We start from the raw sequence: 22516 nt of genomic DNA, 5'->3' as shown, positions 1-22516 counted from the left end.
TCCAGATGTTTTATTCTTTTTATTCTTTAATTTTTATACTGCTTAACACCAAAATAGTCATTCGACTCCAACTCCCAACATCCCTGACCTTTTGCCATGCTGGCTGGGGCTGATGGAAGCTGAAGTGCAACCTAATTTGTAAGGCAATTCTTAAGGTATCCTGGACCCAAGTTCATAGCTGTCAACGTTTCCCTTTTTTAAAGGGAAATTCCCTTATTCCGAATGGGATTCCTCGCAAGAAAAAGGAAAAGTTGACAGCTATGCCCAAGTTATTAAGGGCTTGTAAATCTACCAGCTTGCCATTCCATCCTGTGTGCTATAATTTTAAACTGAAAACAGAGCTGATGAAACAGAGAAGTTATAGGCTGGTGATTAAGGAACAGAACACTCAGCATTCCTGGCTTCCATAGCAGAATTCCAAGGATCTCTTTGGGGGGAGGTCTCCCCACCCCCACCCCGAAGATGACAAGAATATACCACATATTATGTGAGCCTGAATTGTAGCTGAAGGCAATCTTGACAAAAGGTTCTCTCTATGGAAAGGCTTACAGTTTTTTGTTTTTTGTTTTTGCTCCAGCTACAGGCCTTCACTGGGATCGAGGGATAGCTGCAGAATAATTTAACACAAGGTTTTTAAGAGCTTTTTTTTTAGGAATCCACAAGAAAAGAGCCTTTGAATAGGGATGCTGGCATAAGCATAATAATGGAAGTGACATAGAATCATAGAATTGTAGAGTTGGAAGAGACCCTGAGGGTCACCTAGTCCAACCCCCTGCAATGCAAGAATCTTCTGCCCAACGTGGGGCTCGAACGCATGACCTTGAGATAAAGAGTCTCATGCTCTTCAGACTGAGCTCTATCCCATTACATGTGCAGAAGAAGAGCACTTCAATATTTGCAGCTATGTTTACTTGAACTTCATCATCTAGGGAACGGTTCAGACATGCTAAATCACATTTTTCAGGCATCTGCTTTGCCTCTGTATTTAAGGAAGCAATACAGTAAGTAGTCACATGGTGACAATTTCAAAAATGGCTCATGTTTCTTCTCATGCTGACCTGCCACATGAAGGCTAAAAAGCAACATGCAGCCCTAAGATGAACCACATACATTACATCCTTCAGACAGTGAGTGAAGGATGATACTCCAAAATATGAGTTTTATGGGGCCTAAGTGCAATGGAGGCAGCAGGGAGGGAGGGGCATAAGAACCCTTCACTCCCAGTTCCTGTTTATCTGTCGATACCTGTTTCTATATTTTTTTTAATAGAGCAGTTTTGTGCAAGAGCCGACTTGTGCAAAGCCTCCCTATTAAAAATAATTTTAAAAGGTTGGTTTATCTTCTAAATAAATGAACCTGCCCTCAGTGTGCAGCAATTTGAAATAGGCACACTTAATCACTCACATTACAGTGGTACCTTGGGTTAAGTACTTAATTCGTTCCGGAGGTCCGTTCTTAACCTGAAACTGTTCTTAACTTGAAGGACCACTTTAGCTAATGGGGCCTCCTGCTGCTGCTGTGCTGCCGGAGCACGATTTCTGTTCTCATCCTGAAGTAAAGTTCTTAACCCAAGGTACTATTTCTGGGTTAGCGGAGTCTGTATGTAACCTGAAGCATATGTAACCCGAGGTACCACTGTAATGTAGTCAGCTCCAAATTCTTTTGTGTGTGTTCACACACACACACATACTTTCACCCTGTATGTCATGGTGGGCAACCCTCAACCCTCTCTAACATTGCCATGGTTGAGTGGGGTGGCCTTCAACAGTAAGGGCAAGATGAATTGGAATAGCAGTCAATGCAATAGATTCCTCACACTTGGCAAAATTTGAATTCTCATCAAAGCAGGAACTTTGATGCTACGTTGATAGTCAATTTTATTATTGTTGTTGTTATTCATCATTTACAACTAGCTTAGTAAATTGTTGGCAATTTTGAATTGAATTAGCCGACAAACAACAAACAGTATATATATATTTTCTAAATTATTCCAAAATCCAAGAGCCAGGCACTTAGAATTTTGAGACATTTCAAACTAAGCAATTTCCCCCATCAAGCTAGTCAAGGTTCACTGGGGCAGGATTTGAAGAGGGCGGTTTTAAATTGGAAAAGTCAAAGGGATTGAAAGGGCTATTCTGTTCATGAATCTGGGCCTCTGAAAGACCCACTTGTTCCAATTGGTCTCTCCCAATTTGCAGACCTGAAAGAAACAAGTTGAGCTTTGCTGGGACAGTTTTTCAGGAGGCACTGAAGCATTCAGCACATGTTGGGATTTGAGCTCATGTAAGCAGGTTCTATTTGAATGTAGTCAGCCAGAACAGGAAGCTTTGACAACCTTATCAAGCCAAGCTGGACTTTGGGCTGAAGCCACCGCAGTATTAACACTGGGAACGCTGGACCAGCCTGGCCAATCCCATTCATTGATGGCTCCAAAACTTTGCGCTGTGTTTATTACGAGTTCCAGGGAGAAGCTGATTTAAACCAAAGCTGGCTGCTCGCTCCGTGGGAGGCAGGGTTGTGATTGCTGGCGTCTGAGGCTATCAAGCCGAGCAAGCGAGAGAGACAGAGAAGGGGAGCCCAGAGCCACCAGCCTGGTTCTTGTGGGGAGTCCAGGCAGGAAGGAAAAGCTGCTGTGTTTATTTATATGGTTTTCACCATGAAGGATAACAAATTTACACAAAACCTCAGTGCATAAGACAGCTGCCAATGCTTAAAACAGAATTATTGTTTCATTAAACAGTGAAAACAAGCAGAGCGCCAAAGACAGCAGTGGGCTTTTATAGTAGAGGAGCCAGCGTGATCAGCGCTGCCCGGTGAAACTATTTCGCAGGGTGCAGCCATTTATTTGTGTGTTTGTTGCCTTCCCTTTCTGGGAAATTCTCCTTTCTCACATCAGAACTTGCAGGTTTCACAGGCATCTTCTTACTAATTCTTTTAAAAATGGAACTGTCTTTATTAAAAAGACAGGGAGGCCCACATTTCTGGTTTGGAATGGAGTAAATGTACATTTGGAGGAGCTTCTTGGTGTGAAAAGCAGCTCTGTGTGTGTGTGTGTGTGTGTGTGTGTGTGTGCGCGCGCGCGCGCATATTGCAGTTTGAAGGGAGAGTTTTCAGTGGAAACACTAATGGAGGAAGGGTTAAGCACACTCTCCCCCTACCACTTTTCTGCTTCAAATTGCCCTCTCATGAACCTGCGTTTCCCGTCCTGGAGTGGCCGTTGGGGGTTTGGTGCACAATCCTACTTTTATACTGTAACTGAGCCAGAGAGTGACCTATTGGTGATGCATAGCATGAGCCCAATCACGGATGGCATCATGTCCTGCTTGTAAAGCTCAGTTATTTTAAGATGATGGCAGATATGAAATAAGCCTGAGGCTTCTTTGGAGAGGAAGTGATGCCTGGCTTTTGTTTTTGTTTTTCTAGGGACCAGGGAAATATGCTTTCAGTTTATTCAAGGACTTAATGCATGGATACTGAGTTGGGGGGTGCAGGAATGCATAATCCATTGAGAGCTCAGTTGGAAAATACAGCCATATTATCAATCCATTTTAGCAAAAAATAAAATAAAAAAATACAAGGAGCCCAGTGACTCCTTATATACCTTATTGTGTGCACACCTCTTTACACCAAACACGTTATTTGGGCCAGATTTTAAAGTTGAAGGAAGGAATATACAGAACCCAGTTGAGATTAGAAATGGTTTCCAGAGGTATTTTAAACAACTATATACACAAGGGCCACAGAAAGAAATTGATGTAGACCGATTTTTGAAAACAAATGGATTACAAAAAATCTCTCAAGAAAATAAATTAATGCTGAACTATAAAATAACTGAACAGGAGGTGGAAGGTGCCATTCAGAATATGCAACTAGGTAAATCTCCAGGACCGGATGGACTGACTTCTAGATACTACAGATCCCTGAAGGAATGGCTAGTACAACCTTTAAAGGAAGTCTGAAACGAAATAATGGGTGGGAAAAGGGCACCAGAGTCGTGGAAAGAAGCGTATATTACACTTGTACCGAAAATAGAGACTGAAAAGACCCAGCTTAAGAACTACCACCCCATATCACTGCTCAATGTGGATTACAAAATCTTTGCAGACATTTTGGCTAAAAGACTAAAAAGAGTCCTAATGGAAGAGATACATAAAGATCAAGCAGGCTTTCTCCCGGGTAGACATTTGTCTGACAACGTGAGAAACATAATCAATATTTTAGAAAAACTACAGGTGAATATAAATACCAAGGCAGTTTTGATATTTGTGGACGCGGAGAAAGCCTTTGACAATATTTCTTGGAGTTTCATGAAGAAGAACCTACAGGGGATGGGGGTAGGCCAAGGCTTTGAAAACGGTATAAGTGCAATTTATTCAGAGCAAAAGGCTAAATTAATTGTAAATAACGTGGTGACGGAGGAATTTAAGATAGAAAAAGGGACACGACAAGGTTGCCCAATCTCCCCATTGTATTTATATCGGTCCTGGAGGTCCTGCTGAATATGATTAGAAGGGACCAATTGGTTAAAGGTATAGAAGTCGGAGCTAAACAGTACAAATTGAGAGCATTTGCAGATGACTTAGTATTGACATTGCAGGAGCCTGAATCTAGTACTAAAAGGGTTTTGGAACTGATTCAAGAATTTGGTCAGGTTGCAGGATTTAAATTGAATAAGTTAAAAACAAAGGTCTTAGAGAAAAACTTAACTGTGATTGAGAAAGAGAGGTTTCAGAATGAGACAGGTTTAACAGTGGTTAAGAAAGTGAAATACCTGGGGATTAACATGACAGCAAAAAATGGGAATCTATTTAAAGACAATTATGAAAAATGCTGGGCTGAAGTGAAAAAAGACTTAGAAATTTGGTCAAATTTGAAGCTTTCACTGCTAGGCCGTATTGCTGCGATAAAAATGAATGTATTGCCTAGAATGTTATTTCTCTTTCAAACACTGCAAATTTTGGACAAAATGGATTGCTTCAAGAGGTGGCAGAGAGATATCTCTAGATTTGTCTGGCAGGGCAAGAAGCCTAGAATAAAATTTAAAATACTAACGGATGCAAAGGAAAGAGGTGGATTTGCCCTGCCAGACCTAAACATTATTATGAATAAGCAGCTTTCTGCTGGCTGAAAGAATGGCTGCTTCTTGAAAACACAGACATTTTGGACTTAGAAGGTTTTAATAATGTATTTGGATGGCATGCATATTTGTGGTATGATAAGGTCAAAGCACATAAAGCATTTAAAAATCATATTGTCAGGAAAGCATTGTTTAATGTCTGGATAAGATATAAAGACCTACTGGAAAATAAAACCCCAAGGTGGCTGTCACCGATGGAAGCGAAAGCTCTGAAAAAGCTCAATATGGAGGCCAAATGGCCAAAATATTGGGAAATTCTGGAACAAGAGGGAGATAGACTGAAATTGCAGAGCTTTGAGAAACTAAAAAACAAAGTGCGAGATTGGCTTCATTATTATCAGATAATGGAGGCATACAATTTGGATAAGAAAATAGGCTTCCAGGTGGAAAAATCAAAATTAGAAACAGAACTGTTAGAACCCAAAACCAAGATTTTGTCAAAGATGTATAACTTGCTGTTGAAATGGAATACTCAGGATGAAACGGTTAAATCTGCTATGATTAAGTGGGCACAAGATGTTGGACATAACATAATGATGGCTGACTGGGAACAGTTATGGACCACAGGTATGAAGTTTACGGCATGTAATGCCTTAAGAGAGAATATTATGAAAATGATATACAGGTGGTACATGACACCAGTCAAGCTTGCAAAAATCTATCACTTGCCCGATAATAAATGTTGGAAATGTAAAGAGACTGAAGGTACATTCTTTCACCTTTGGTGGACATGCCCAAGGATTAAGGCTTTCTGGGAGATGATCTATAATGAAATGAAAAAGGTATATAAATATACCTTCCTGAAGAAACCAGAGGCCTTTCTCCTGGGCATGGTCGGCCAATTGGTGCCAAAGAAGGACAGAACTTTCTTTATGTATGCCACAACAGCAGCAAGAATACCTATTGCAAAGTATTGGAAGACACAAGATTTACCCACTCTGGAAGAATGGCAGATGAAGGTGATGGACTATATGGAACTGGCGGAAATGACTGGCAGAATCCGAGACCAGGGAGAAGAGTCGGTGGAAGAAGATTGGAAGAAATTTAAAGACTATTTACAGAAATATTGCAAAATTAATGAATGTTAGAATGATGTCAGAATGAAATTAAGTGGTCTTAGCAGCAATGTTATAAAGGTGTATGTACAAACGGATTGTTAACAGATGAGAATCTAAAGTTATAATATGTTAAGTTAAAGGATTAAGACAAAAACAAAGAGGGAAAGGAATTGCTGAATTAACTAATAGAACTGGAATACAAAAAAGGGAGGTGTGAGGAAGTCAGGGAAGTAAGGAAATGAAATGTAAGTTATGGAAAGAACGATGTGTTTTTGTTTTTTTAAGTGTTTTCTATTTTCTATTTTGTATTTTTTTTCTTTTTTATTTCTTTTTCTTTTTTTATATATGTAATTTTTTCTTTGAAACTTTAATAAATATCATTAAAAAAAAAGATTTTAAAGTTGTCCCCTGGAGTAGGAAAAATGATTTCAATGGTTATTTAGTATCTGCTATCCTATTATGTAATGTTGTCAGGGATGGGGGGGCTATAGGCTAGCTAGGAAGCAGCAAAAAATACTGTGTATGCAGCCATCTGTGAGATCTCATATAGAATCATAGAATTGTAGAGTCTGAAGGGACCGCATGGGTCATCTAGTCCAACCCCCTGCAATGAAGGAATCTCAGCATATAATAATAAAATTTAATCAGGTATCAAGTGAGGCTGGAGAACCAATGCTGGAAATCGGTCAGCAGGCAAGAGTAGAAAATGCCGTCCTAGGAGGACAAATAGTCTGGCCTCCTGATACCAGGCACCTGGTATCCCATTCCTTTCCTAATAATTTCAGGAAAAATAGGATCTGGGATGTATTAAGCCTTCTTCTTTAGAACTTCAGTCCTTTGGTAGCATTTTTGCATAGTCTGCAATGGTCCTGAGTTGATCAGCTTAGAGAGCTCCAAGGATAGTCCCCTTGAGGTGTGAAATTTTAACAACTGAGTGCTGTGCAAGTGGCTGAGTAGCTTAGGAAAAGTCAACACCCATTTCCTTCTTTACAAGCATGTCTTATATTTCAGGGTTTCACATGTGATGTGCAGCACACCTCTAATCACATTTGCTCAGAAGCACATTCCTTGAGAATTAGGCCCAAGTAAATGGTATTGCAGTGCCGATCATACCTTCAGGGATTTTTTACAGCCCAAGGGTACTTCTTCACATAGCAAAATTGTACCCTCAGGCACTGCTACATCCTCAGGGGGCTTCATAAGGATTTGATTCCTATTATTATTAGCCGCTGGGTGAGCGTTGCTTTTGTTAGGAATATTGCTGGCTGTAATAGTGAGCTCCCGTTGATAAGGTATCAGCTAACTGAGGTTAGGAGATGGTCTCCTGATAAGTGGAGGCATCTCTTGAGCGTTGAGAAGCACCCAGCCATCATTACAGCTTGGAGAAGGACACATGCACACACAGATAAGTTTGTGGGCGGGTGTAGTGGATGTGTTTGCATAGAAACATCAGGTGATGCGTTTTGGAAGAAATGGGCAGAGGTAGGCAAGAGAGAGAGAGAATGGACACGGGTGGCGCTGTGGTCTAAACCACAGAGCCTAGGGCTTGCCAATCAGAAGGTCGGCGGTTCGAATCCCTGTGACAGGGTGAGCTCCCGTTGTTCGGTCCCAGCTCCTGCTAACCTAGCAGTTTGAAAGCACGTCAAAGTGTAAGTAGATAAATAGGTACCACTCTGGTGGGAAGTTAAACGGTGTTTCCGTGCGCTGCTATGGTTCACTAGAAGTGGCTTAGTCATGCTGGCCACATGACCCGGAAGCTGTCTGTGGACAAATGCTGGCTCCCTTGGCCTGTAGAGCGAGATGAGCACGCAACCCCAGAGTTGTCCACGACTGGATCTAACGGTTAGGGGTACCTTTACCTTTAGGCAAGAGAGAGGGAGAAAAAATGAGCCATGAGTTAGCTCAAATCACCTGAGGACTGTCAGGCCTTTTTTTTGGAGATATGGGGTAGCAGATCCACCTGAACGAGTGCCTGTTCTTTCCCCCTCAACTTGTACTCAACAGTTGTACCTTGGAAGTTGAACAGAATCCGTTCCGGAAGTCTGTTCAACTTCCAAAACGTTCGGAAACCAAAGCGTGTCTTCTGATTGGCTGCAGGAAGCCACAGAAGCCCTGTCGGACGTTCAGCTTCCAAAAATAGCTCGAAAACCAGAAGACTCACTTCTAGGTTTTGATCGTTTGGGAGCTGATTTGTTTGGGAGCCAAGGCATTTGGGTTCCAGGGTATCACTGGCAAAGGCCCATGGGAGTAAGCAGCTGGGAGGGGCAGTTTGGAGGTTTAAAATCAGTAGTGTGGAAAGGGCCAAGTCCTGCAGCATGCATCAATCTCTCAGTGGGCTTTGCAGCCCGGATACCCGATTTAGTTTTTTAAAAAGAAAAGGTGTTTAAAAAGAAAAGATGGGGTTGGTGGTTATTACCTACCTTGAATGAAGGTGGAATCTAAACTGCAATAATGAAGAAAGGCTTTAACCTATGTTGTGAGCATTCATCCTGATTTTCTTGCACAAAGATCACACAGTTTGATTATACAGAATCTTTACAGTGGTACCTCGGGTTAAGAACTTAATTCGTTCTGGAGGTCCGTTCTTAACCTGAAACTGTTCTTAACCTGAGGTACCACTTTAGCTAATGGGGCCTCCCACTGCCACTGCGCCACCGCCACGCGATTACTGTTCTCATCCTGAAGCAAAGTTCTTAACCCAAGGTACTATTTATGGGTTAGCGGAGTTTGTAACCTGAAGCGTCTGTAACCTGAGGTACCACTGTACTAAGCATTCATTGTGATTTGCTTGCAAGGAGGTTATACGATGATGAACATTCCTTTTGCATTCCTCCTAATTTGTTTGCGGGTTGTTGGCATGCATTCCCATGAATGATTCATTCATTTATTCCACATTTTCTGTCCATTTCCCCATCACTTTCTGAACTGCAAAGAAATCTGTTTGTTTTGTAAAAGTGGATTTGTTGCACTAGGCGACATAGCGCTTTAATCCACTTTAATTGCGCAAACCTCAATTTTCTGGCATGCTCTTGAATCCCAATATTCACCATCCAGCGGCGCCCTAAATCAATGCACATGGTCAACTTCCTGGGTCAAATAAGCCTTAAAAGGCAAGTTTCATAACAGTGCCACCTAGTGATATCTGCCGCCACATGGAATTGGCATTTGCTCACGGGTAATTTCAGGGCAAATAAAATTAGCAGCCGCCTAATTTTTGTAGCAGGAGGACCGTTGGGTCTTTCAATCCTGTGCCCTTTGCAGGCTCACCATTCACTCCTCCTCAATAACATCAGCAGAGAGTTAATGACAACCAGATTCCATGGACTTTTCAAACCTGGCATGTATTATTAGGACACGCAAGCCAGGAATGACAGCCATGTGTCTGCTCCAGAATTTGCGGCGCTTTTCTTAGAACAGTTTGAGAAGAACTCAAATGTCTTCAGACTTAGCTCTGCTCTGAAACGGCGGTACCGGAATTTCTCACTGGAGTCCTGGGGAAACGCCGTCTGGATTGGTTGATCCCCTTCTGAACGATCCTGCCAGCCTAGCATGTAATTTTTAATGCCGTGTTGTGTTTTCCTGGCTTGTTCTCCAAGCTCACAAAGGCGGCCTTTGTTCGGGCTGCTACAGCACTTCCTCTCCCTCTCTTTCTCTGACTGTTTGGAAATTGGGCAGTCACTTATATCCAAGGTTTCACTGTCTGATGGGCATGGAGGAGTGTCTGTGCAGCAACAGCAACAGAATACCACTTCAGGGGGAAACGAGCAAAACAGCTGTTGAATGATGCTTTAGGGGCAGATCACTGCTGAAAGTAGTGAGGATTTGTGAAAGGCGGGGCTCTTTGGCAGGGCTGGTTTCAGCATCAAAGCACAGAGCAGCTCAGCCTTTGTTGTCTGCTCTGACTAGCAGCTGTAGTAATCAAAGGTCTCAAATGGAAATGACATTTACTTTTAAAATGTTTGCATCATGCAGGTGTTAAAGGTGAAAAAGCACAGGGTGTTGATGGTGGTCAACTGGCTACGTTACCACCCTCTGGAATACGTTCATGCTATTATGTGCCTCCTTCATCTCTATCCACAATGCCCAGGATTGTTTGCACTATCTACAATCCCACTGTGGGTCATGCTCAAGCTGCATTGCTAACTCCCTTGGCACCAGAGTGATGTGCCATGCATCCCATTCAATTGCACGGCCTTGTCTTAAATGACCCTGATATTATCTCCCAGTATGTATGTATTTGCCATGGAAATGGTGGCAATGTTCAAAGGGGCTTTAAAAGCGATGTCTTCAATTCCTCCTACACAAGGTGGGAGGGGGCAGAACTCCTAGTTGGTGGTCTAAACCCAGCTGCCCATATTGTGCAATTCCAGATTTTGAAGTTGCACATGGTACAGGGTTCACAAGTTGCATCTAATGAATCAGAACAGTGTGCCCCCCCCCCACCGAGTGCAATGCACTCCAGTTCAAGTAATTGGCTATTGACTAACCTTAGGACTCAGCTGTACAGCTGCAAATATAATGTTTTAAAAGTGTATTATACAAATATGACACTAGATGGCTATGGTGAGTTTATGGCAAATTTTATATATTTTTCAAAACGCTTTTTTTTTTAAAAAAAAAAACCCCACACATTTTCACAGCATTTTTTATATGTTTCTAGTTTCCAGTTTAGATTTCATTCTGGGAATAGGGACGCTTTAGGATCCTAGTAGCTAGGGAAACAAATGACGTGGTAAGGTCTAGCTTGATGAATCTTAGGTGTTAGGATTGTTCCTTTGGCTGGCAGTGCCACAAACAGCCAACGTTTATCATGGTTCATTCAGTGTGCAGCAATGCTTCCTCTTCCACCGTTAGCTATAGATTAAATGCTAAACTGCTGAGACATTTTGCATGGTGTTTGTCTGAGGCTTTTCTAGCTGCCTTTTCGAAAAGAAAAGAAAAAAAGTCTTATTCCTGCTTTGCACTTCTTGCGTGCTCATCTGTACCCAGCACACACATTGAGCTATATTTCCTCCCAAGTCCTTGGAAAATGCTCTATCCCTGCCACAGAAAGAAACCATCTGGATCCCCCCAAAATGAGCAACAACTGTGGGTCTATTATCATCTGAGAAGGCCCTTAGAGTAGAACCACACTTTATTTATCCAAGTTACATTGCCAAACTTTGGGCAGTGCTTCTTCACTGTGACAAAACTATGGGTCTGGAACTGTAGGTTGGGGCAAAATGGAAGGAGGAGGCAGGCACACACAATGCTACAACTATGTGACCTCCTCCAACTGCTCCTTTTATAAATATCGCTCACTGGATTCTGCTTTGCAGCAAAGAAGCAACACCTGAATGATGCAAACCTGACTTGGAAACCCCATGTGTAGCTTCAGACCTAAGCTTCTCTGGCCTGGGGCCTGGCACCTGTCAACAGTTCTGAACAACTCCTTCCTTGGAGGTTTTTAAGAAGAGGTTGGATGGCCAGGGCCGTCTTTACCTGGGGGTGCAAGGGGTGCAGGGCACCTGGGCGCCGAATTCTGGAGGGCACCAGGCACCCACCACTGAAGCCGCTTAAGCTCTTAACTATCTACCAGTTATGAAATAATAAATAATTTTGATCAAGCTAGAAAAACAAAATACATATATACCTAGGTATTACCAAAATGTATACCTACTAAAAATATATATATCCTTCCAGTAGCACCTTAGAGACCAACTAAGTTTGTTATTGGTATGAGCTTTCGTGTGCATGAACACTTCTTCAGATGCATGCACATGAAAGCTCATACCAATAACAAATTTAGTTGGTCTCTAAGGTGCTACTGGAATGAATTTTATTCATTTATTTTGTTTCGACTACGGCAGACCAACACGGCTACCTACCTGTAACTAGATGTATACCTACTGTTTCACTACTGTTTCACCTACTGTTTGCACGCTCATTTACCAAAGACACACCGCGCCAGCGGTGGTGCTTGTCATTCACAATGGTGCCGCTTGTCAGACTCAACGACGGCGCTCACAACGGTGATGCAAAAGTTAATGGGGGGGGCTAAACTAAATTTGGGGGTGCTGGGTGGATCTTTGCACCCCGGCGGCACATATGCTAAAGACTTGCCTGTGGATGGCCATCTGCCATGGATGCTTTAGCTGAAATTCCTGCATTGCTGGGGGTTGGGACTGGATGACCCTTTGCGGTCCCTTCAACTCTACAATTCTATGAATCTTTGGTTCTTTGAACCAGTGGAAGGCAATCTAGGCCGCCATGCTGTGCACAGTCACAGATCCTGCAAATGTCCCTATTTTCCGGGGACAGTCCCAGATTTACAGAAGCCATCTTGGTTTCTGATTTGATCCCGAAATGTCCCGCTTTTCCTTAAGACATCCCTATTTTCATCAGAAAAATGTCTGGAAAGTATGGAGTTATGTAACCTCCAAGCCAAGGAGCTAAGTAACTATACAACCTTTAGAAAACATCTGAAGACAGCCCTGTATGGGGATGCGGGGTTTTATGTTTAATGTTTTATTATGTTTTTATATATGTTGGAAGCTGCCCAGAGTGGCTGGAGCAACCCAGTCAGATGGGTGGGGTATCAAGATGATGATGATGATGATGATTGAATAGGGCATCCCTACTTTCACTGGAGAAATGCTGGAGGGTATGCAGCCAGGCTGCCTAAATATGTGGCAGGATTGTTACTGTAGATGTTGGAGACCAGCAAGAACTCTCACCAAGTTCTGAGTGAGGGGGAATCGGCCGGGGTAGGCGGGGAAGGCAAATCCATGGTCACGAGAGACCCCGGTGGCCTTTTGCGTCCTACGTGGTCTGTGCATTTCAAAGCACAGGCCATTGTGCTTTTGGGATAGCAAACCCTCCCCAGAAATTCCACAGGCCTTTCCCCTAGCTATCAATATCGTTTCTGTATTTCTCTTTCTGTTGCTTGTCTTTAGCAGCGAGACAAAAAAGGGGCCCTTTGTGTGAGCGCCTGAAAGGAATAGCCTAGTCCCACAGCCTGCATGCAATTCTAATGTCAACTATTTGTTGCCTTGGCATTTCACATTAGCAAGCGCTCTCTTCCACCCCCAAATATCTGTGAGCTGTGCCTTCCTGCCAAGGGGCCATATTTAACTTTGCTCCTCCATAGCGTGGTGCAATCTGCACCAGGCAGAAGGGTCCATTCATATAGAGAAGCTTTCTCACCCGCACAGGGGAAAAGGCATATGTGAAAACACTGGAATTGAGGCCAGGGTCACTGACCTGGATAGGCCTTCCCAGTAAAACACAAAACAAAAACTGGTCCAGGAAAAGTTTCCCAGCTCTCTTACTCGATGCATTCCCGGTCTTGCCTTAAGAGTTTGCAGAATCACTCCCCACCCACCCTGCTCCACCCCAGCCATTTTACTGTTAGTGCAACAGCGGCAGCCGAGTCATTCCTGCAATATGAGCATGATCATTGTACAAATACAACGGAAAATATAGCCTCATTGCAGGAGGCAAAGGGGGCTGTTTCTGTGTACAGCAGCGACAGCCAAAACTCAGTGTATCCCTTTGCAGGAAAAAAAAGGGGGGGAGTCTTCAAAGAAAAAAAGATTGAAAATTGTGGTGGAGATGGCATCTTCTCCCACGAAAATCCATCTCTAGGAACTGTTCTAGCTTAATTAATTTAAGGACTAGTTCTTTGGAATTAGACTTCCGATAGATAGATGATAGATAGATAGATAGATGACAGATAGATGATCAAGTGTTAAAGGGTTATTCAGTGCAGCCAGTCATGTAAGCTACACCTGCTGAAGCTACCTCCTCTATACAGCTATTAAAGGTGTCAGATGTCTTGTCCTTTTTTACAAAAAACAAACCTGACCACCTGACTAAGATAGAGATACAAGATTCAGGCACGCATAAATGGGAGGAAAGGATGAGAAACCAATCTATAAGACAATAACATCATAAGGGGAAAAAAGGCAATTCTTTAAGTTAAATGTAATAGAAGGTCTATGGCTGGTTCTCTGTTACCTCCTGCTATCTATACAGTGGTACCTTGGTTTTTGAAAGTAATCCATTCTGGAAGACCATTTGACTTCTGAAATGTTCAAAAACCAAAGTGTTTACTTCCAGAAAACTCAAAACAGAAGCCGTGTGGCACATTTGACTTCCGAAAAGCATTCGAAAACTGAAGCAGTTACTTCCAGGTTTTCAGTGTACGAAAGCTGAAACGTTCGACTTCTGAGACTCTCGAAAACTGAGGTACCTGTGAGAACATCTCCACACCTTGCGCTCCTTCTCAGTGTCTCAACAGTGGCACCTGCCGTCAGACAGGGGAACTCAGCTACGAGTGATGTGGATGAATGTTGAGTGCTTGGCCTATGCCAGGCACCCAACAGTACCACTCTACAGTCATACCTTGAGTTGAATGCGCTTCAGGTTGAGCACTTTCAGGTTGCGCTCCGCGGCAACCCAGAAGTAACAGAGCACGTTACTTCCGGATTTCGCCGCTCGCGCATGCACAGATGCTCAAAATGACGTCACGCGCATGCGCAGAAGCGGCAAAACATGACCCATGCAAGCGCAGACGCGCCGTCGCTTCTTACGTTCTATTCAGGATGCGAATGGGGCTCCAGAACGGGTTCCCTTCAGTTTCTTTCCTATTCCTCCCTCATTCTAGCCTGTCTTTCTTTCTTTCTTTCTTTCTTTCTTTCTTTCTTTCTTTCTGGGAGGGGGACTCTGCCTGGCTAAATCCCCATGAGTTAGATTCTAGGCTGCACTTAATGTGTGACTGCTGGTAATGTATGCTAGTTTTTGTGGACCTGAATCTACAGTGACACCAAAGCTGAAATTCCAATGCAAACGCTCTTTAGGGATTCTTCTCAATGGCACAGATTGCACGGGTTGTGTTTGTATGAGGGAGCACATAAATGAGAACTTCACCATGCAAACAGAAGCAAGGGTTGAAAATAAATGGCCCTGAGGACTCCTGAGAAGGCAGGCTGCAAAGTAAGTAGCATCTAAAATTTTGAAATGAAAATGGAATATGAGGCACCTCTTGGGTTCTGTGCATTCTGATGTTCTGAAATTACAACAGAAAGTATTATAAAATTGAAAATACTTGACAACTTTAATGCAACTCTACTGGAAGATATAATTCTGTATTATTTAATAGGGCTTATCATGACATCTGGAAGCTGGAACCTCTAACCTTGTTTTCACATGTCTTTCAAAGTAATGTACTGGAAATCCTAATAATGAGGTTCCATCTCCCTTCAGAAAAAATAACTTCCTCTAAAAACCCTCTTTTTTATAGTAGCAATGTCTACTAAAAAATCCCTCTTTTCATCTTTTCCTGCCTATGTCCTCAACAGCATCCCCCTGGAGATGAGTTTCAGTATGTATGTATTTATATTTGTATGTATGTATTTGCATTTTTAAAACTTATTATCCTCATTTCTAAAAGCAAAAAAACCCTGCAAAAGTGGCTACCCCCACTCCAAAAACATCAAACAGTATTTCAGAAAGGACATGCCAGTCATAAAACTCCAATGATAACATCATAAACTGACAACGATGACAATTTCTGGGCACAGCAAGCCATGAATACTATGAGAATGAGCCTAGCATCCCTGAACTGCCTGACTTTGTGTATCTGAACCTCTGCTAATTCTAGTGAGAACATGAACTCCTACTTCTTGTTTTCTTACAGAGTCTTTATTATACTCCCCCCCTTTTGTGGACTGCTTTATCTCTCCCCCTCCCTCATTTAAGAGCACCATGATGATGACAACCAGTTGAGCTACAACATACTCACTTGCTTTAGGCCAGACTGTACTTAGCCAAAGACTGAAATTCAAATACGTGTGTGTAGGGGGAGCTATTATGCCCACTCCAAGACAAGTGTTTTGCATTAGTCTGGTTCTCCATTACAAAGCGAACAAAAGCATTTGCCACACTTCTCTCTACTCTCACTAGTGTCTTGAGGTAGGAGCGCCTTCCTATTGGAGGCCCCAGAGTGAGCGTATATGGAAACCACATGGCAAAATAAATAGGAGACAAGCTCGGGGGCCCTACAACCTTTATGCTTGTGTGGCGAGGAAGGGCTAAAAACACACAGCTTTGAAACAAGAAAGAGCAAAAGACATTGTAACTCTGCAGCCCCCCTTCTCAAATAAAAAGCCCACCCACTTGCGAAGTTCCCATCTTCAGTGTATAATTTCATTTCCCCTCGTTTGCTTTTGCTAATCATTCTATACACTGTCAGAACATGCTGAGTTACAGCCAGCAGGGTTTAACTTTATTTCCCATCTCTTTCTCCCTACCATAGGCAAATGGTCTTTAAATAGAAGAGTGTGGAAATTGCCTCCATGCCAGTTTCTCGTCAGAACTAGAAGCGATTATCCATTTTAACATGTACTGCTGGATCGGTTGCATTATAGTAATATGTCCCCTGCCCTCTTTCATAAAAAGCAATGTTCTTCAGTTGGGGGAATCTGGAAATACCCCCCCCCTCTCTTATGCAGTGTTGGGTCACAAAATCTTTTGGCATGTCATAGGAAAGCTACAAGTGGACCTATTCGTGCTGACTCCTCTGTGGCAAACTCCTTGACAAAGGCTGCCCAGTGCTAGGGAAAACTCTTCCAAGAGGAACATTTTTATCTGTTGAGTTTTGTTTCGTGGAATTTATATTCCCATCAAATGGTTTCCTGCCGTCCCCTGTAAACTCAATCAGCCTAATGGAAGTGACACAAAAACAAAGTGTTTCTCGGCTGGGGTAACCATGGAGAAGAGAAAAGGCATGCAGAGAGCTAGCCAAGTGTTAGGATTTTATAGGCACAGTGTTAAAGGTCTCAAGGCAGGATGGGACTTTGTTCAGCGAAATATCAGCAGAGGCAAAAAAAAAAGCAACCGGAAAGGGAAGGGGAAATATGGAAATGACCGAGCCACATGGGTACGAAAGCTGACTGATGCTTTGCCATCAAAGATGTAGGCAGGTTATGGGGAAGAAAGGCATCCTCTGCAGAAAGGCACTGGCAACTTCATTGGGTTTCCTTCTATGGTCATGTCTTTCTTGCCTGGAGAGGAGGTGGGAAGATCCTGTATTTTGAATGCTGTCATTCAGAAGGATTGGGTAGAACACAGAAATGTTTCTTCTACTTCAACATGCAGCCCTCCATCTTGAGATCAAGCGGAGGGTTGGCTATTACTTTCACTCAGCACAAGATTCCATGAGCTTCTGTGGATGTTGCAAACAGTGGTTGGGAACCTGTGGCCCTCCAGATGTTTCTGGACTCAAACTCCTATCACCCTTAGCATTGACCATGACGGGAGTTGGCTTCCAACAACATCCAGTGAGACTTAGTTTCCCCACCCTGATGTCATTTATGGCAAATCATGATTCTTAAACATCCATGAACTGCTCACTGAATATAGGATAATTTTGACCCATCCCTTCCCACTCAAATCTACGGGGAATTTTTTGGTCATATAAAAATTACCCGCTTGCACATATTTCAAGTGAAGAACGGGAGTGAAGACTGCTAATTGAAGGGACCTCTGTGAAAGAAGAGCAACGGGTTGGATTAACAGGAATATATCATTAAGAATTAAGGTACTTTCAAGGATGTATAACTTGCTGTTGAAATGGAATACACAAGATGAAACGGTTAAATCGGCTATGATAAGGTGGGCACAGGACATTGGGTATAATATCATGTTTGAGGACTGGGAGAGGTTGTGGAGTAATGGATTGAAATTTACTGCATGTAACGCTCTGAAAGAAAATGTAATGAAAATGATTTATAGATGGTATATGACCCCAGTCAAACTCGCAAAAATTTACCACCTGTCTGATAATAAGTGTTGGAAATGTAAAGAGTGTGAGGGAACGTTCTTCCACCTCTGGTGGACTTGCCCTAAAGTGAAGGCGTTCTGGGAAATGATTTATAATGAATTGAAAAAGGTATTTAAATATACCTTCACTAAGAAACCAGAGGCTTTCCTTTTGGGTATTGTCGGCCAAGGGGTGGCAAAGAAGGACCAGACATTTTTTATGTATGCAACAACAGCAGCAAGGATACTTCTCGCAAAACACTGGAAAACTCAAGATCTACCCACACTGGAAGAATGGCAGATGCAACTGATAGACTACATGGAACTGGCTGAAATGACCGGCAGAATTCGTGACCTGGGAGAAGAGAGGATTGAGGAGGATTGGAAGAAATTTAAGAATTATTTACAAAAGCATTGTAATTTGAGTGAATGCTAAATAAGATGCTAGACTAAAATAACTGAGCACCACTAAATTTAGAAGTTTTTAAGAAAATAAGTAAGACTGTGAAAATTTAACTCCTTTCGAGAATTATAAGATTATGAAATATAGAAGGGATATAAGAATTTAAATAAGATGATAAATTGCTGACAAAATGTTACAACGATGAAAGTGGGAGCGGGAGATGTGAGGAAGTCCAAAGAAAATGTGAAACTATGTTAAGACAAATGTTATATTGTTTATTATGTTTACTCTTATTGTAAAACCCAATAAATTGCTTTAAAAAAAAAAAGGAATATATCATTAAGAATACATCAAAGGCTGGTATGTCGGCAGTGGGACTGGATGGGGGGGGGAAACTTTTTTTATTTTCTTCTATGTGATTAATCAATAACCCCTCCTCAAGATAGAACCATTGCCTAACTGATCCAAGCAGGATGATTAAAAACTGTATGGAAATGAATTCTAACCAAAAGTTTGCTTTACGGAGATTGAGAAAAGAACAAGAGCCTTTGGAATGACGCAGCAATAAAAAACAGAGTCACCATGTTGGCTGGTTTTGTCGAAAGATTTACGACCGGGAGGAGGAATGGACTTGTTTTCATACTGGATTCCTAGCAAACCTCCTCAAAGGACTGAGAAGGGAGCGACAGACCAGTGAAGATTAACGACGGTAAGAGCGTTTTTATTTATGGAAGCGATGATATACGGAAGCCGTCTGATATGGCTCTTGGATGAACGGGAAAAACCCACACAGGATTACAATGTGTCTTAACCTGCTTGTGGAGACCATCAGAGGTCACAAAGAGAAAGGAAAAATATATGAAAAACAAGAAGAGATGTGGAAAACAATAAGAAAGGATTGGATAGAACTGTGAACATTATTTGGACAGAATTGTGGACTTGAAAGCATCAGCAAGAAGATGATTGGATCCCCTTCGGAACTTGAAATATAGGTACCCCCAACAAAAATTTAAAATTCAGCTTTGTAATTTGGAATTTATGTGATTTGATTTGATTTGATTTGATTGGTCGGTTAATAAAAAATATTTTTTTAAAAAATTACCCACTTTCACCCATTTGAAAGCTCATATTTTTATTTCTTAGTTTTATCCTGAATTGAAATTCCCCAAATATTAGACCAAAGTAGAATATCCTAGATCAAATGGAACCAGGTTTGTGCTGGAATTCAAGTAGACATCTTTTGCTCAGACACCAATTTCCATCTCAGACACCAGTTTCCATCTTTCGATTCTCTCCATCCATTTGTTTTGTGCATTTACTATTCACCTACTGTAAGCCAATACCTTTTATTTTATTTCCCTCATTTGAATTTCTGGCACAGTCACCTGGAGGGGATTGTTGTTCTCTTTCCACTAAGTGTAGTGTAGCTTGGGCAGCTTAATGTGTCAGGTGGTCCAAGAAACAAAAACAAAAAACCGTGGCTGCACCTTTTTGCATTGTAACTAAAGCTCCTCCTAGATTTTGATCCAATAACGTGAATGAGGGCCAATTTGGTTTCTTGCCAGAGTCAGAGTGGGACTGTTGGCCAGTTCTGAGAGGTCCAATGCAGGGGAAAGAAAGAGAAAAGAAATTACAAAAGGACTACAAAATAGCTCATCCAAGAACATTGGGGTGGGGGTTTTACTTCCACGTGTTCTTTCAGGGAAGGTGCATGTGCAACTTACAATGGAGAGAAATCCAAGAGGGTTTTGCACCCCATGTGAAGCAATATGTCAGTGGTAGCTTCACAGCAGCTGAGTCAAGGAGTCCAAAGGCAGCAGGCATAATTGTTAGGCTGTTACCGTGAGGTGTCATGCAAAACACAAAACTGTCTGGCCAGTTTTCTCCAATGTCTGCCAAAGTGGATTCAGGCACAGCTTGAGGTTGTGAAATGCAGCTACTGGTGCATAAATTTTTCTTGGCCTTGCAGTGTGCCTTTTATGGACCACTGCACCCAATACGAATTGCTGGGTCTTGAATTGAGAGCATTTTTGCCCTGTAGATACTTAACTGCCAGTGTGTGATGATAGCAGTTGTTTTATTTATTGAGGGCTTCTAACAAAACAATGTCATGCGGGATGGGAAAGATCCTTCTGAAATAAATGTTTGTATGTCTTGGTCAAGAAGCTACTGGTTTATGATTTATTTATTTTTTAGATCCAGCACTACAAAGGTGCTCCAGGATTTCCAAGGACCTTCTTCATGGTTCTTTAACTTTGTGTCTTATTTCTGTGAACTTCTCTGTCCTCTTCCTGTTTGCAGGCTAGGCTAAAGGGAATTTCTCTTTCCTTGGGATTTCCTTGGAGAAACCTATTCTGCACATGATGCTAAACCATGGCTTATTAAACAATATTTTGTTAAACCATGACATAGCGCTATATGTTAACCCTTTCCAGCAGCTTAACTATGGATTGTTTACTGCCAACAAACCACAGTCAGAAGCCATAGTTTGTTGTTGGTATACAAATCTTGGTTTGTTTCAGCTATGGCTTAGATTTACATGCGAACCCAGCACTCATCTTTAATTATAGTTTGTTTGGCCATCCCACTCCAGAAAGGCACTCATCAAACTACAAAGGCCACAGGGCAAGAACAGCTAGAAAACAAAGCAAGCTTTAGAGAAACAAGATGTGGTTTGGTCACTCATCTGTGAGACAACTTGTGCTTAAACAAACTATGGCTTAAACAAAACACAGCTTAGCATTATGCACAAACCGGTAAAGACAGGCAAGGATTTGTTTTCTGGAATCAAAATTCTTGAAACCAAAAATCCCAAAACTAATATATATTCTCTATCTTTTGGGTTTTAGATCGGGCTTTGGTATCAAGCAATATTGGCATCCCACCGCATCTGATCCACCGCATCCAGTATCCAGCCTACACTAGTCACACATCTCCTGCGGTCAAGAAGCTTGCGGAGCAAGACAAATTAAGAATTTCCAAGTTGCTGTCAGCACCTCGGATAAGCATTCAAGGACTGAGCAGCAGGGACAACAGCCTTGCTCACATCCCCCAGCAGAAGCGCAGCCGTGGGTCTCAAGACGTAGGTGTGGCTGCTGAACCAAGTCCAGCAGTGTCAAGATTCAGCATAGCAACTAGTCCCCTTTATGTTAGCAGGGAATTCTTTGATGGTGGCCTGGTCCCCATAAGCAGTTTTTTCCCAGAGGGAGCCTCAGCTCCAGGTAACTTTGTCATTTTTGCCAAAAAAAGAGTCCCTTTCCGAGTGTTGCCAATGAAGCTGCTAGATGCCTCCAGTATCGGAAAAGGCAAGAAGATGCAAATAGCCTCCTCAGATTGGTCCGCATTAAAATCCTTCGGCAACTAATATTTTGCCGTTTTCTTTAGAAATCCAGACAGGAGGGTTCATTTATGTGGGATATCTTGTGCAGAAGAAAAGACTGACCAGAAGGAGAGCGTATGAAACCAGATGTCAAACATTAGAGGTATTTTCACACACTCACAGAAGTGGCTGAGCACAATAGGTTATGGGGCCACAGGTCTGTGCCTGATCATGCCAGCTCCTGCCTGCCCACCCTTGCCCCAGAAATGCTTTGCCTTCAAGTGTTTGACACAATTTCCAAGTGACGTATCTCACTGATATAAAAAATGGTTAAGGATATGGTCACACTGCAGTTTGCTTGGCTGCAGACAGTTGGTGCTGTAAACTACAGTGTGGCAAGCTGGTGGGCAGGTAGGCGGCCCGGGTGAGGAGAGGAGAAGAAGAAGGGAAGACTTCACAATAAGTCTCTTCCTGTTTTCTGCCATTTCTTATATGAGAAATATCTTCCTAACCTTCCTAAATAATGTTTAATTCATTCACTTTAATAAATTATTATTATTTAAAAGACATCTGAAGGCAGCCCTGTTTAGGGAAGTTTTTAATATTTAATATTTAATGCTGTATTGTTTTTAACACTCGATAGGGAGCCACCCAGAGTGGCTGGGGAAACTCAGCCAGATGGGTGGGGTATAAATTATTATTATTATTATTATTATTATTATTATTATTATTATTATTTTATTAATTTCCCCCCACCTCACCCCCAGATCCCAGTATTTTGGGGGTGGCTTTTGATT

General features: G+C 42.2%; 1 protein-coding gene across 4 annotated transcripts in view; it reads left to right on the top strand.

Annotated features, from left to right (window-relative positions):
• The window catches only part of CDRT4 (CMT1A duplicated region transcript 4), a 34205-nt gene extending 12052 nt beyond the window's left edge, over positions 1–22153 (top strand). For all 4 annotated transcript variants that reach the window (XM_080994114.1, XM_080994115.1, XM_080994116.1 and 1 more), the window contains one exon: positions 21250–22153. In XM_080994114.1, the coding sequence (XP_080850240.1) occupies positions 21250–21764 (515 nt within the window). In that variant the 3' untranslated portion in view covers positions 21765–22153. The remainder of the gene's footprint in view (positions 1–21249) is intronic.
• Positions 22154–22516: the final 363 nt, after the last annotated feature.

Source organism: Podarcis pityusensis (assembly GCF_964106645.2).
Source record: "Podarcis pityusensis genome assembly, chromosome: 2".
Classification (NCBI taxonomy): Eukaryota; Metazoa; Chordata; class Lepidosauria; order Squamata; family Lacertidae; genus Podarcis; species Podarcis pityusensis.
Note: the sequence above shows the minus strand (reverse complement) of the source record. Positions and strands in the feature narration are given on the sequence as shown.